This window comes from Schistocerca nitens, chromosome 2 (genome assembly GCF_023898315.1).
Source record: "Schistocerca nitens isolate TAMUIC-IGC-003100 chromosome 2, iqSchNite1.1, whole genome shotgun sequence".
NCBI lineage: Eukaryota > Metazoa > Arthropoda > Insecta > Orthoptera > Acrididae > Schistocerca > Schistocerca nitens.
The window spans coordinates 680043006-680058674 of NC_064615.1; the positions used below are offsets into that span (position 1 = coordinate 680043006).

At 41.6% G+C, this 15669-nt stretch overlaps 1 protein-coding gene and 1 long non-coding RNA gene across 2 annotated transcripts in view; one reads left to right on the forward strand and one right to left on the reverse strand.

Moving 5' to 3' along the window:
- The window catches only part of LOC126236813 (unconventional myosin-XV), a 498803-nt gene that overhangs the window by 458179 nt on the left and 24955 nt on the right, over positions 1-15669 (forward strand). Inside the window, exons 51-52 of the mRNA XM_049946408.1 lie at positions 9515-9696; positions 12219-12380. Of these exons, the coding sequence (XP_049802365.1) occupies positions 9515-9696; positions 12219-12380 (344 nt within the window). The remainder of the gene's footprint in view (positions 1-9514; positions 9697-12218; positions 12381-15669) is intronic.
- Positions 1-15669, reverse strand: part of LOC126236814 (uncharacterized) — a 67020-nt gene that overhangs the window by 19478 nt on the left and 31873 nt on the right. The window lies entirely within an intron of this gene.

Consider the following 15669-nt stretch of genomic DNA (forward strand, 5'->3'; position numbering starts at 1 on the left):
AGTCATTCCAATCCCGGGAGCGGAAAGACTTACCTTAAGGGGAAAAAAGGACGGGTACACACACGCACATATCCATCCACACATATACAGACACAAGCAGACATATTCAAAGACCCAGAAAGAGAAAATAAGACGACAGAAAAGATTTCGAAATGCAACAGTGACAATAACAAACGTAATTGTTGGGTTCAAATTAATGATATGAATATAATAGAGGGAAACATTCCACGTGGGAAAAATATATCTTAAAACAAAGTGTGCTCCCTGCCGCCGTTGGATAAGCAGCTGCAGCAGCAAGTCGTATACTCCTAGCTCACTCATTTCTTACATAGTTTAATTCTTAATTTCTTTGAGTGTTTTTGGTACTTGCATTGTTTGATACATAAATTTCGGGCGTATTATAGTATTTGAGAGTTCTAGCATCGCGTTTTAGTACCTGAATAGTGTAAATTCGCGTAGTCGTTTGTCTTTTGTTTTTGTTTTGAACGGCCAGTGTCGGTTGGTCAGTCAGTGTGCTCCCTGCCGCCGTTGGATAAGCAGCTGCAGCAGCAAGTCGTATACTCCTAGCTCACTCATTTCTTACATAGTTTAATTCTTAATTTCTTTGAGTGTTTTTGGTACTTGCATTGTTTGATACATAAATTTCGGGCGTATTATAGTATTTGCGAGTTGTAGCATCGCGTTTTAGTACCTAAATAGTGTAAAATCGCGTAGTCTCCTTCCGCTGCCGAGCAGTGTGTCAGCAGTGCGTTAGTAGCAGCATTACTGCATTTACTAGGCAATCTTGTATTTTAATAACCGTTTAAATTTTGTCGATTTGTTTGCGCTCTCTGTAGATTAGTTCAGACGTTCTTTGCAAAACAGTTTTTAGCATGGATAGGGACTGCAACTGCTGTGTTCGGATGCAGGCTGAGTTGGCATCCCTTCGCTCCCAGCTTCAGGCAGTGTTGGCTTCGGTCACACAGCTTGAGGCTGTTGCCAATGGGCATCACTGTGGGGGTCCGGATGGGGGTTTGTCGGGGACGGCCAGCTTGTCCCACGCATCCCCCGATCAGACTAAGACTGTGGTTGCCCGGGATACTGCCCGCATTGAGGCTGATCCCTCACCTGTGGTAGAGTGGGAGGTAGTCTCAAGGTGTGGCAGGGGGCGAAAGACATTCCGGAGGGCTGAACGGAAGGCCTCTCCAGTTTGTCTGACGAACCGGTTTCAGGTTCTGTCTCAGGCTGATACTGATCTTCGGCCTGACATGGCTGCTTGTCCTGTTCCAGAGGTTGCCCCTCAGTCTGCAAGATCCGGGCGGTCGCAGAGGGTGGGCTTACTGGTAGTTGGGAGCTCCAACGTCAGGCGTGTAATGGGGCAGCAAGAGAGGGGAAGAAAACCAATGTGCACTCCGTGTGCATACCGGGGGGAGTCATTCCAGATGTGGAAAGGGTCCTTCCGGATGCCATGAAGGGTACAGGGTGCACCCATCTGCAGGTGGTCGCTCATGTCGGCACCAATGATGTGTGTCGCTATGGATCGGAGGAAATCCTCTCTGGCTTCCGATGGCTATCTGATTTGGTGAAGACTGCCAGTCTCGCTAGCGGGATGAAAGCAGAGCTCACCATCTGCAGCATCGTCGACAGGACTGACTGCGGACCTTTGGTACAGAGCCGAGTGGAGGGTCTGAATCAGAGGCTGAGACGGTTCTGCGACCATGTGGGCTGCAGATTCCTCGACTTGCGCCATAGGGTGGTGGGGTTTCGGGTTCCGCTGGATAGGTCAGGAGTCCACTACACGCAGCAAGCGGCTACACGGGTAGCAGGGGTTGTGTTGTGTGGCGTGGGCTGGGCGGTTTTTTAGGTTAGATGGCCTTGGGCAAGTACAGAAAGGGCAACAGCCTCAACGGGTGCGGAGCAAAGTCAGGACATGCGGGGACCAAGCAGCAATCGGTATTGTAATTGTAAACTGTCGAATCTGCGTTGGTAAAGTACCGGAACTTCAAGCGCTGATAGAAAGCACCGAAGCTGAAATCGTTATAGGTACAGAGAGCTGGCTTAAGCCAGAGATAAATTCTGCCGAAATTTTTACAGAGGTACAGACGGTGTTTAGGAAGGATAGATTGCATGCAACCGGTGGTGGAGTGTTTGTCGCTGTTAGTAGTAGTTTATCCTGTAGTGAAGTAGAAGTGGATAGTTCCTGTGAATTATTATGGGTGGAGATTACACTCAACAACCGAGCTGGGTTAATAATTGGCTCCTTTTACCGACCTCCCGACTCAGCAGCGTTAGTGGCAGAACAACTGAGAGACAATTTGGAATACATTTTGCATAAATTTCCTCAGCATGTTATAGTCTTAGGTGGAGATTTCAATTTACCAGATATAGACTGGGACACTCAGATGTTTAGGACGGGTGGTAGGGACAGAGCATCGAGTGACATTATACTGAGTGCACTATCCGAAAATTACCTCGAGCAATTAAACAGAGAACCGACTCGTGGAGATAACATCTTGGACCTACTGATAACAAACAGACCCGAACTTTTCGACTCTGTAAGTGCAGAACAGGGAATCAGTGATCATAAGGCCGTTGTAGCATCCCTGAATATGGAAGTTAATAGGAATATAAAAAAAGGGAGGAAGGTTTATCTGTTTAGCAAGAGTAATAGAAGGCAGATTTCAGACCACCTAACAGATCAAAACGAAAATTTCTGTTCCGACACTGACAATGTTGAGTGTTTATGGAAAAAGTTCAAAGCAATCGTAAAATGCGTTTTAGACAGGTACGTGCCGAGTAAAACTGTGAGGGGCGGGAAAAACCCACCGTGGTACAACAACAAAGTTAGGAAACTACTGCAAAAGCAAAGAGAGCTTCACTCCAAGTTTAAATGCAGCCAAAACCTCTCAGACAAACAGAAGCTAAGCGATGTCAAAGTTAGCGTAAGGAGGGCTATGCGAGAAGCGTTCAGTGAATTCGAAAGTAAAATTCTATGTACAGACTTGACAGAAAATCCTAGGAAGTTCTGGTCTTACGTTAAATCAGTAAGTGGCTCGAAACAGCATATCCAGACACTCCGGGATGATGATGGCATTGAAACAGAGGATGACACGCGTAAAGCTGAAATACTAAACACCTTTTTCCAAAGCTGTTTCACAGAGAAAGACCGCACTGCAGTTCCTTCTCTAAATCCTCGCACAAACGAAAAAATGGCTGACATCGAAATAAGTGTCCAAGGAATAGAAAAGCAACTGGAATCACTCAACAGAGGAAAGTCCACTGGACCTGACGGGATACCAATTCGATTCTACACAGAGTACGCGAAAGAACTTGCCCCCCTTCTAACAGCCGTGTACCGCAAGTCTCTAGAGGAACGGAGGGTTCCAAATGATTGGAAAAGAGCACAGGTAGTCCCAGTCTTCAAGAAGGGTCGTCGAGCAGATGCGCAAAACTATAGACCTATATCTCTGACGTCGATCTGTTGTAGAATTTTAGAACATGTTTTTTGCTCGAGTATCATGTCGTTTTTGGAAACCCAGAATCTACTATGTAGGAATCAACATGGATTCCGGAAACAGCGATCGTGTGAGACCCAACTCGCGTTATTTGTTCATGAGACCCAGAAAATATTAGATACAGGCTCCCAGGTAGATGCTATTTTTCTTGACTTCCGGAAGGCGTTCGATACAGTTCCGCACTGTCGCCTGATAAACAAAGTAAGAGCCTACGGAATATCAGACCAGCTGTGTGGCTGGATTGAAGATTTTTTAGCAAACAGAACACAGCATGTTGTTATCAATGGAGAGGTAACCTCTGGCGTGCCACAGGGGAGTGTTATGGGACCATTGCTTTTCACAATATATATAAATGACCTAGTAGATAGTGTCGGAAGTTCCATGCGGCTTTTCGCGGATGATGCTGTAGTATACAGAGAAGTTGCAGCATTAGAAAATTGTAGCGAAATGCAGGAAGATCTGCAGCGGATAGGCACTTGGTGCAGGGAGTGGCAACTGTCCCTTAACATAGACAAATGTAATGTATTGCGAATACATAGAAAGAAGGATCCTTTATTGTATGATTATATGATAGCGGAACAAACACTGGTAGCAGTTACTTCTGTAAAATATCTGGGAGTATGCGTGCGGAACGATTTGAAGTGGAATGATCATATAAAATTAATTGTTGGTAAGGCGGGTACCAGGTTGAGATTCATTGGGAGAGTGCTTAGAAAATGTAGTCCAGCAACAAAGGAGGTGGCTTACAAAACACTCGTTCGACCTATACTTGAGTATTGCTCATCAGTGTGGGATCCGTACCAGATCGGGTTGACGGAGGAGATAGAGAAGATCCAAAGAAGAGCGGCGCGTTTCGTCACAGGGTTATTTGGTAACCGTGATAGCGTTACGGAGATGTTTAATAAACTCAAGTGGCAGACTCTGCAAGAGAGGCGCTCTGCATCGCGGTGTAGCTTGCTCGCCAGGTTTCGAGAGGGTGCGTTTCTGGATGAGGTATCGAGTATATTGCTTCCCCCTACTTATACCTCCCGAGGAGATCACGAATGTAAAATTAGAGAGATTAGAGCGCGCACGGAGGCTTTCAGACACTCGTTCTTCCCGCGAACCATACGCGACTGGAACAGGAAAGGGAGGTAATGACAGTGGCACGTAAAGTGCCCTCCGCCACACACCGTTGGGTGGCTTGCGGAGTATGAGTGTAGATGTAGATGTAGATGTGACTTACCAAACGAAAGTGCTGGCAGGTCGATAGACACACAAACAAACACAAACATACACACAAAATTCTAGCTTTTGCAACCAACGGTTGCTTCGTCAGGAAAGAGGGAAGGAGAGGGAAAGACGAATGGATGTGGGTTTCACTTTGAATATGTGCTTGTGTCTGTATATGTGTGGATGGATATGTGCGTGTGTGCGAGTGTATACCCGTCCTTTTTTCCCCTTAAGGTAAGTCTTTCCGCTCCCGGGACTGGAATGACTCCTTACCCTCTCCTTTAAAACCCACATCCTTTCGTCTTTCCCTCTCCTTCCCTCTTTCCTGACGGAGCAACCGTTGGTTGCGAAAGCTAGAATTTTGTGTGTATGTTTGTGTTTGTTTGTGTGTCTATCGACCTGCCAGCGCTTTCGTTTGGTAAGTCACATCATCTTTGTTTTTAGATATAATGAGAATACGAAGTAAGACATAACTAAGATTTCTGAAGATATGTTGAGCACATAACAAATAGTCAAAGGATTCTTATGGATCAAATATATTGCCTTGTTTGATTGATAAAAGATATATTTTTGGGTTTGTGGCTGTATTAATGATTTCATTCCTGTACATAATGTTTTAGTGACTAATCTCTTCCTCATAAGATATGCAATTCCTCTTCTTCATATCGACAATATACAGTAGTGCCTGTATTTTATTGTAAATGTAGAACAAAGTGTAATAAGTTATCTCCTGCTACATGATTGATCTGCAGAGTAAATTTCCATTGTGCAGTTGTAATTTTTCGTGAGATTATAATGTTTTTGATTAATAAGCTATGTTGTTAACTTTTTTGCAGTTCAAATGGTAAGACATTTTTAATGTGGAACTATTCACTCCCTTCTTCTATTCCTTTCTCCTGTAGGGAAGCAAGTAAACAAGATATCCCATCCACTTTTGGCATTTTTCTCTGACTTCTCACCTCAGACCTCGGCTACAAGAAACGGGAAGCCTTGAGTCAAATTGTATATTTTCTTCCGCACCCAGCTGCCCTTATCTGCAGTCCCTCAGTATTGTCCCAAAGTAGCAGCCACAGCTCCATTTTTATCATGAACAAAAGCCATGCTGATGGCAGTTGAATGAATGAAGGACAGTGTTGCCACATAACCATATTACTGATAGTTATCTCATTAATAATCAGTGTTTTGGTATTATACTGTTTGGCCAGTGTCTGCAGTAGAAATGACACTACAACAGCATCATGCATTTATAGTCACTTACCGAGGGGAAGGTTTCTTGTTGTCAATTGAAGGACAAGGGAACATGAGAGTGGAATAATTGTGGTTCTCCTCTCAAATGACACTTCAGGGGATCTGCAGTATACATGATTTTAGTAAAAAGAACTTCCATAGTACTATGTAGGTATCAAAAACAGGTAGAAATGCTAAACAACTTCATATGTTAATATGTTTGAAGGGTTTGTTGTTGTTGTTATGTTGTTATGGTCTTCAGTCCTGAGACTGGTTTGATGCAGCTCTCCATGCTACTCTATCCTGTGCAAGCTTCTTCATCTCCCAGTACCTACTGCAACCTACATCCTTCTGAATCTGCTTAGTGTATGCATCTCTTGGTTCCCCCTACGATTTTTACCCTCCACGCTGCCCTCCAATACTAAATTGGTGATCCCTTGATGCCTCAGAACATGTCCTACCAACCGATCCCTTCTTCTGGCCAAGTTGTGCCACAAACTCCTCTTCTCCCCAATCCGATTCAGTACCTCCTCATTAGTTATGTGATCTACCCATCTAATCTTCAGCATTCTTCTGTAGCACCACATTTCGAAAGCTTCTATTCTCTTCTTGTCCAAACTATTTATCGTCCATGTTTCACTTCCATACATGGTTACACTCCATACAAATACTTTCAGAAAAGACTTCCTGACACTTAAATCTATACTCGATGTTAACAAATTTCTCTTCTTCAGAAACGATTTCCTTGCCATTGCCAGTCTACATTTTATATCCTCTCTACTTCGACCATCATCGGTTATTTTGCTCCCCAAATAGCAAAACTCCTTTACTACTTTAAGTGTCTCATTTCCTAATCTAATACCCTCAACATCACCCGACTTACTTCGACTACATTCCATTATCCTCGTTTTGCTTTTGTTGATGTTCATCTTATATCCTCCCTTCAAGACACCATCCATTCCGTTCAACTGCTCTTCCAAGTCCTTTGCTGTCTCTGACAGAATTACAATGTCATCGGCGAACCTCAAAGTTTTTATTTCTTCTCCATGGATTTTAATACCTACTCCGAATTTTTCTTTTGTTTCCTTCACTGCTTGCTCAATATACAGATTGAATAACATCGGGGAGAGGCTACAACCCTGTCTTACTCCCTTCCCAACCACTACTTCCCTTTCGTGTCCCTCGACTCTTATAACTGCCATCTGGTTTCTGTACAAATTGTAAATAGCCTTTCGCTCCCTGTATTTTACCCCTGCCACCTTTAGAATTTGAAAGAGAGTATTCCAGTCAACATTTTCAAAAGCTTTCTCTAAGTCTACAAATGCTAGAAACGTAGGTTTGCCTTTCCTTAATCTTTCTTCTAAGATAAGTCGGAAGGTCAGTATTGCCTCACGTGTTCCAGTATTTCTACAGAATCCAAACTGATCTTCCCCGAGGTCGGCTTCTACCAGTTTTTCCATTCGTCTCTAAAGAATTCGTGTTAGTATTTTGCAGCTGTGGCTTATTAAACTGATTGTTCGGTAATTCTCACATCTGTCAACACCTGCTTTCTTTGGGATTGGAATTATTATATTCTTCTTGAAGTCTGAGGGTATTTCGCCTGTTTCATACATCTTGCTCACCAGATGGTAGAGTTTTGTCAGGACTGGCTCTCCCAAGGCCGTCAGTAGTTCCAATGGAATGTTGTCTACTCCGGGGGCCTTGTTTCGACTCAGGTCTTTCAGTGCTCTGTCAAATTCTTCACGCAGTATAGTATCTCCCATTTGATCTTCATCTACATCCTCTTCCATTTCCATAATATTGTCCTCAAGTACATCGCCCTTGTATAGACCCTCTATATACTCCTTCCACCTTTCTGCTTTCCCTTCTTTGCTTAGAACTGGGTTTCCATCTGAGCTCTTGATGTTCATAGAAGTGGTTCTCTTATCTCCAAAGGTCTCTTTAATTTTCCTGTAGGCAGTATCTATCTTACCCCTAGTGAGATAAGCCTCTACATCCTTACATTTGTCCTCTAGCCATCCCTGCTTAGCCATTTTGCACTTCCTGTCAATCTCATTTTTGAGACGTTTGTATTCCTTTTTGCCTGCTTCATTTACTGCATTTTTATATTTTCTCCTTTCATCAATTAAACTCAATATTTCTTCTGTTACCCAAGGATTTCTACTAGCCCTCGTCTTTTTACCTACTTTATCCTTTGCTGCCTTCACTACTTCATCCCTCAAAGCTACCCATTCTTCTTCTACTGTATTTCTTTCCCCCATTCCTGTCAATTGTTCCCTTATGCTCTCCCTGAAACTCTGTACAACCTCTGGTTCTTTCAGTTTATCCAGGTCCCATCTCCTTAAATTCCCACCTTTTTGCAGTTTCTTCAGTTTTAATCTACAGGTCATAACCAATAGATTGTGGTCAGAGTCCACATCTGCCCCTGGAAATGTCTTACAATTTAAAACCTGGTTCCTAAATCTCTGTCTTACCATTATATAATCTATCTGATACCTTTTAGTATCTCCAGGGTTCTTCCATGTATACAACCTTCTATCATGATTCTTAAACCAAGTGTTAGCTATGATGAAGTTGTGCTCTGTGCAAAATTCTACCAGGCGGCTTCCTCTTTCATTTCTTAGCCCCAATCCATATTCACCTACTACGTTTCCTTCTCTCCCTTTTCCTACTGACGAATTCCAGTCACCCATGACTATTAAATTTTCGTCTCCCTTCACTATCTGAATAATTGCTTTTATTTCATCATACATTTCTTCAATTTCTTCGTCATCTGCAGAGCTAGTTGGCATATAAACTTGTACTACTGTAGTAGGTGTGGGCTTCGTATCTATCTTGGCCACAATAATGCGTTCACTAAGCTGTTTGTAGTAGCTTACCCGCATTGCTATTTTCCTATTCATTATTAAACCTACTCCTGCATTACCCCTATTTGACTTTGTGTTTGAAGGGTTTAGCAGCTGAAATTAAATAACAATAAAAAGCTAGCCTGTTAACTCAGACTGGTAATTTCACTATATTGTAGCACAATGGAACCAAAAATAGTTTACTGTAGGGCTCAAATAGAAAGGAATAGACATCTACATCTTTTTTCGCTCTCCTGCCACATACATGACACTGCCTTTTTTTCTCAGTCCACAACGTTTGATGTTAGTCCTCATCAAGACTGATAGGAAAAGATGTTGTGAGAAACAACTGATAAGCTTGTATCAGGTTTTAAAAGAAGACAAAAATAGGGGGGCTAGAATTTTGAAATGTTGAGTTTGCTATGATATTGTCAGAATGCCTACTCTTCAGAATCCATATGTGTGTATTGAACCATTCATTATTGATTAATAATTCCCTAGTCTTCATTTGTATAAAAACAATTCAAAAACGGAAATTATGATAACATCACTTACATTGTATTTTGCAATCCTTCAGTTTAAAACAGGAAATGAAATGCAGAGGACAAGAATGGCCTATATAAAAGGAATCATGAATGCTTAAATGTATATGAAAAATAAAGTAGCTAATAATAAAACTAATGCCTTTACCACACATGACAATTTCTTTTAATTGCAATGGTTGTAATGTTACAGGTACTGCAACTGTGTGCCTGCATAACCTACGTAAGACTTTTAAATATGGTGGTCGAAAAAATGTTCCAAGTGTAGAGGAAATTACTGCTATCAGTGCAGGACGCAACTCAAAACGACAGATATACCGCTTGCCTGGAGGCACAGAACGAGTTGTAAACACCAAGTGCACTACAGTTGTTCAAGTATGTCACTGTTTTTGTACCATCATCTGAGGAATGCTTATTAAAGAACTGTGTGTGTGTGTGTGTGTGTGTGTGTGAGAGAGAGAGAGAGAGAGAGAGAGAGAGAGAGAGAGCGGAGGTGAGGTCCCTATTGATTAAGGAAGCAGTGTTCAGCTGACCATTTAACTATTCTGGTTTAGTTTTCATGTAATTGCCCAGCAAAACGTCATTTTAATACTGGAATAGTTCTTTCGGAAAATGTATAGCCGATAACTCCACCCAATCTCCAGATCTTAGATAACATTGTTCTTCCTGTATAGCACTTTTAGCTTGTCCTTTTTTTGCAATTTTGTAAACAGTCAGTTAGTTGTGAAAACAAGTGCAGTAAATATATAGTCATAAGTAACTGATTTAGAAGTAAAATCAAACAATCGAAACTCCAGGTTGGAATATCAACTATGTAAGGAAAAGATAGATTGCTACTCACAGTAAAGATGACATGTTAAGTAGCAGACAGGCACAATAAAAAGTCACTTACACATTATCTTTTCACTTAAGCCTTCATCAGAAAATGGAAACACACATTCATGCACAGAAGCAAGCACACACCATGCACCCATGACCGTCATCTCCAGTGGCTCGTATCGGAATGGCATTCAGTTACAAATTGCCAGAGAAAGCAGTGTGTGTATATTCCCTTTTCCAACAAAGGATTTGCCCAAAAGCTAATGTGTATGTCTTTTTGGTGCGCCTGTCTGCTAATTAACATGTAATCTTTATGGTGAGTAGCAATATAGCTTTTCGCTATATTGTTGAACTAGAAGTAAATGCTTCATTGGAGAAAGAGTACACAAGTTATGACAATAAATGGAGTAGTTTGGGATGTAGTGTGACAAGGATATTGTCAGATCTCTTATACTGGATGTCAGCATGAAACTCATCTGGCAGGCTTGTTAACACAGATCATATTGACACTTACAATCATGATCATTTGTACATGCCTGGCACATGAGACACTTGTACCTGCAGGTACTGGACTCACTGTGTGCCATTGTTTCAAGGAAGCATTATGAGTATGCCTGACCTGGGAAAAATTGCTGCTGATACGAAAAATCATATACCAACGTAGAGCCATACCATTCAGAACTATCACCTTGCTGATGCATCACATTGAAGCAAATCATATACCAATATAGGGCTAGAAAACATCCATATTACTGAGAACTACCACCTTGCTGTGGAGTAGATAAGTGCTACACCACACAAATGTACCTCTACTTACTGAATGTCGGAGAGCACAGAGATGAGCATGGACTGTGGAACACCAGTGTAGGATGTTTGAAGCCTGGAAAAAGTCATTTTATGTATTGGTATATGCATTGGCAAAGTATTACTGTGTCAAAAAAATGGTTCAAATGGCTCTGAGCACTATGGGACTCAACTGCTGTGGTCATAAGTCCCCTAGAACTTAGAACTACTTAAACCTAACTAACCTAAGGACAGCACACAACACCCAGCCATCACGAGGCAGAGAAAATCCCTGACCCCGCCGGGAATCGAACCCGGGCGTGGGAAGCGAGAACGCTACCGCACGACCACGAGATGCGGGCATCACTGTGTCAAAACCCATGTGAGTCTATGCATCCTATTTGCCAAGAGGGTAACTTTTAGGCATGTGGTGGATGTAGTCTCATGTAGAAGATATTTAAATGGGGTGAGAATGGCACCCCTGATGTGTGTGACATTATCTTTCACCAGCGAACAATATAGAAACCAACTGTCTGATCTTGGAATTGGATCCAGCTGTGACCAATCTATATGAATTGTGAGCAGTGGTTGAGTACTGAATGTTGAAGATGGCTCTCCAGTGCTTCAGAGTCTTATTGAATCCATGCAATGTTGTGTTGCAGATTTATCATCAGGACAAAAGTATAGATGTCTCTAATTCCAGTGCTCATGAGTATAATATGTCTATATTTTGTTTTCTTTTATATATATATATATATATATATATATATATATATATATATATATATATATATATATATCATTGTTGTTTGACTTATGTTATATTGCAAACAGGCACCAGACAGTCTGACCAGTACTAAACTTCATGATGTGTAACAGCCAGTGGAAACATAAAGCAACTGTGTTTATCTGTTGGCTGTATGGGAAGCAATGCCACCTCAGGGCAGATAATAACCATCCTGTCTGTTGCTTCATAAATTTAATACTTTTCTGAATTAGTTTTTCTTATTATATAGTTTTAATAATTAATCAGACACATTTTATCATTTTTTACTTAAGTTATCAGTTTTCATCCAGTCTTCTTGAAGTAGTCTTGGCTGTGACAATACAGACTGGCTAACAATGTGTAAGAAAGTGAATAATCTCTCATACATGCTAACAGAGGAATCAACATGGCGAATGTTAACTGTGTGATTATTTGTACATTCATGGGTGTAGTATTCAGACATAATGAAAGCATACACATGTTGTAGTTTCAACAGTTATTATTCATGCTACCAATATTTTATTTTCAGGATGTGATTGAGGAGATGTGTGCTATGATAAATGTACAGTCTCCAGCAGAAATGGATGAGTTCTCATTGTACTGTATAGTAGAAGGGGATACATTTACAATGCCACTGGCACGTGAAGAATATGTGCTTGATGTGACCACAGAACTCCACAAAAACCAGCAGGTATTTTCAGAGACATATATTCAGCTTCTTCCTACAGATGTCATGAAATATTGTACTATTAATGAAAGTAATCCTCATTTTTAATTTTATTTTCCTCCTTGACTTACTTTAATGATGGTAGAGACAATTATTTCTTTGGCTTTCACTGTGCTTGCTTTGAATGTTGCTGTCATATATTATTTTGAAGGTACTGTTTCCTGCTGATTTTTTGTATAGAAATATTAAAACAACTTTATTTTTATGTTCACATTAACTAAAACATGCAAATATCCTAAGCAATGTTGTGTGGACTGCTTTCATAGTGAAAATGATACTTCAATCGCCATTTCATTTTTCTTAGATGAAAACAAATTATAAATGTTATTTACAGTTCTCTTGGTAAACCCACAGACATTCCTGTGTTAGGCTGATGGTAGAAACTGTTTGGCAAAAAACAACAGTAACAATTAGATTCAGATAAGAAGGCTTAAAATAGAATATTTTACTTAAAAATACACATGAAGTACACAAGCTAAGAGATACATACCTGGTTGAACCTTTCAAGGATTACAAACAAAAATGAGGAATATGCAACCACAGCTAATTGAAGTACGGCACATGGACAGCACAAGAGGGGTAGAGAGCAGTTGAGCTTGAGCAATCAAAGCAAGCCATCGTTGCCATTGTGCACTTCCCTGTTGAGACTGAAGAGAGCTGAGAAGGTTTGCTTGTGTGGCTGGTGAAGCACAATTTTCATTGTCTCCACTTTTACGAAATAAGCAAAATTTGTCGTCATTTCACGCTGCAGCATGGGTAAAGGGAGATGAGCGGGACAGAAAGCCAACTCAGTGGAACGGCTATCAGCAATGTTGCTGTGTGAACTTGCTGATCACTCCAAGAAGAAAGGCAACAGTCATACACTAGTCCATCCTCTCTTCAACCAATGCAGAGGCATAGATGGAACAAGCTGTATGACAAGATGTTGAGCTGCTGCAATCTTGATCTTGGTCTTGAGTCCATTGACGTAGATTCTGGCAGAGAGCATGACTGACTACAGGGCACATGACCGGTGTGGTCGCCTACATTTTAGAGGTGCACAAGAAGAAGAAGACACCAATAAAGCAGTTCTGGAAGATGACCAAGGTGCTCCTCCATGTACTGTCTTGGATAGGCAGTGAGGTGGCAGCCTAAGAAGGCAGCTGGTTACAGGGATATAACAGTCAAACGACATACCCAGACAAACAGGAGGAAGCCACTGATGTTTCTCGTCGCTGTACAAGTGGCATTGCCCTGAAATACATCAAGTGCTCAGGCAGATATGACAGCTGTGCTTGTGACAGAAGAAGAGAAGAGGCACTGATGTGTGCTCTTTGTGTGGCCAAAGCCGGGCAACAGACAAGATCATGACCAATAAGAAACGCCCTCAATGGAGAAGGTGCTGACAGATTCTGGCACCCAAGACAACACAACCAGTACATGAGGAGATGACAGCAGCTGCTTTTGACTGTGAACGGACGGAATATCCCACCAGTAGTAGTGGTGCTGAGGGACTGGTTGCCAACAGAGGGGAGGCAGGTGCTGCAAGTCACTGACATGCGCTCCACACTATCTGCCACTACTGGGGAGGCCACTCTGGTCTTCAGAGATATCATGGAGGAAGAGAGGGCTGCCCTGTCTGCTGAAATGGAGGAACCCTGCCATCAGATGCGGCAACTGCACGCAGCACTTGTGCATGCCTGCCTCCACCACGACCCCAGTCATGCAGCAGAAGGAGGGGAAAGCCAACACCGAGAAGCAGGTGCCAGTATTCGCCTTTGCTGCATGGCCACTCAGTTGGGTGATAGGCAAGGCATCAGCTACCCTACTGTGAGTCATTGACACTACAGCTAACATCCAGCAGAGGCAGCATGTTTAGATTAAAGGCATCTGCAGCAAAATCCTGTGGGACATCAGACACCCGCCCATGGCACCTGAACGTACCTTGCTGAGGGTGCAGTGAAAGTAGAAGTAGTGGCCAAACTTAAAGAAATTTTCATCTGACTGCATTATTTATGAGTACAGTGAAACCTCTATATAACGTTTTTCAAGGGACCACAAATTCTGAACACTGTATAGAGGAAAACACTATAAAGAGGAAGGCTTCCAAATAATAATTACAGGGCATTACTGAAGATAGGGATACCACTAATCAGCTTTGACAAATGGTGCCATAGATGACATTTTAAATTTTCACAATACCATAATATGATATTAATTGCAAATGATAAATGTATCAAATGACTAGTTTTTTGTAATTAAAACATGGGGCCCAGTAGGTGGATGGGTGAAAGTACATGGATCAGTTTGTACTGTAAAAAGTTATAACAGATTCTTAAGATATGACATCATTGTCCAAAGCTGACAGGTGGTATCCCATTCTTCAGTTGACCCACTTATAGAATATGAGCCAAATTTTGTTTATGATATACTGCACATATTACATAAAAACACAGTAAGTAGTACAGATTAAAAAAGAATTAGTTACAAAAAATTACTTTAATAATTAAATTATGAAATGGAGCTTAAAGTTGAACAAAACTCTAGGAACCTATGCAATCTGAAAATCACATACCTATGATTTTTTAAAATATTCAAGCAAGCATGTTTGTTTTCTATTTCTCCTTGACTGTATGGCAATCATTTATTGCTCGTTCTGTCCTCAAGTCTATGGGCCATCATATATCTCCTGAATGTTTCAAAGGCTTCAGCTGCCTTAGAATATGAGAGCACAGGGTCATCTACCTTGTCACTGTCACTTTCACTACCACTATTATTCTCCAAGCTTCTCTCTGCAGTCAGCTCCTCAATACTTTGTACTCCTGTGGTTGCCACATTGTCATCCACAGCCACAAAGTCCTCAAAAGTGACAGAATCACTGCCTATTAATTCCTGAGACTCTTGCAAATCACTTGCAACATCTTCCACAGGAGCTGCCATCTCATTCTCACAGAATCCGATTTTGTGAAACAGTTTTTAATAGTTTCAGCACTGATTTCCCTCCACGAGTACATAATTAAATTCATTGCCTGTAAAATATTCAGCTTCAGTTGTGAGCTCTGCTGGCTTCCCAGTTTTCCTTTGGTTCATCAAATTCAGGGCCTTTTTTTACAAGGGCTGTCCTATATTTAACGTTAAGGGTGTGTACTATTCCCAAGTCCAAAGGTTGCAGGTGGCTGGTGCAGTTGGGTGGCAGGAAAATTACTTTCACATTTCTCAGAAAGGATACGTCTGGTGGATGTGCCGCACATCTATCCACAAACAGCAGCACTTT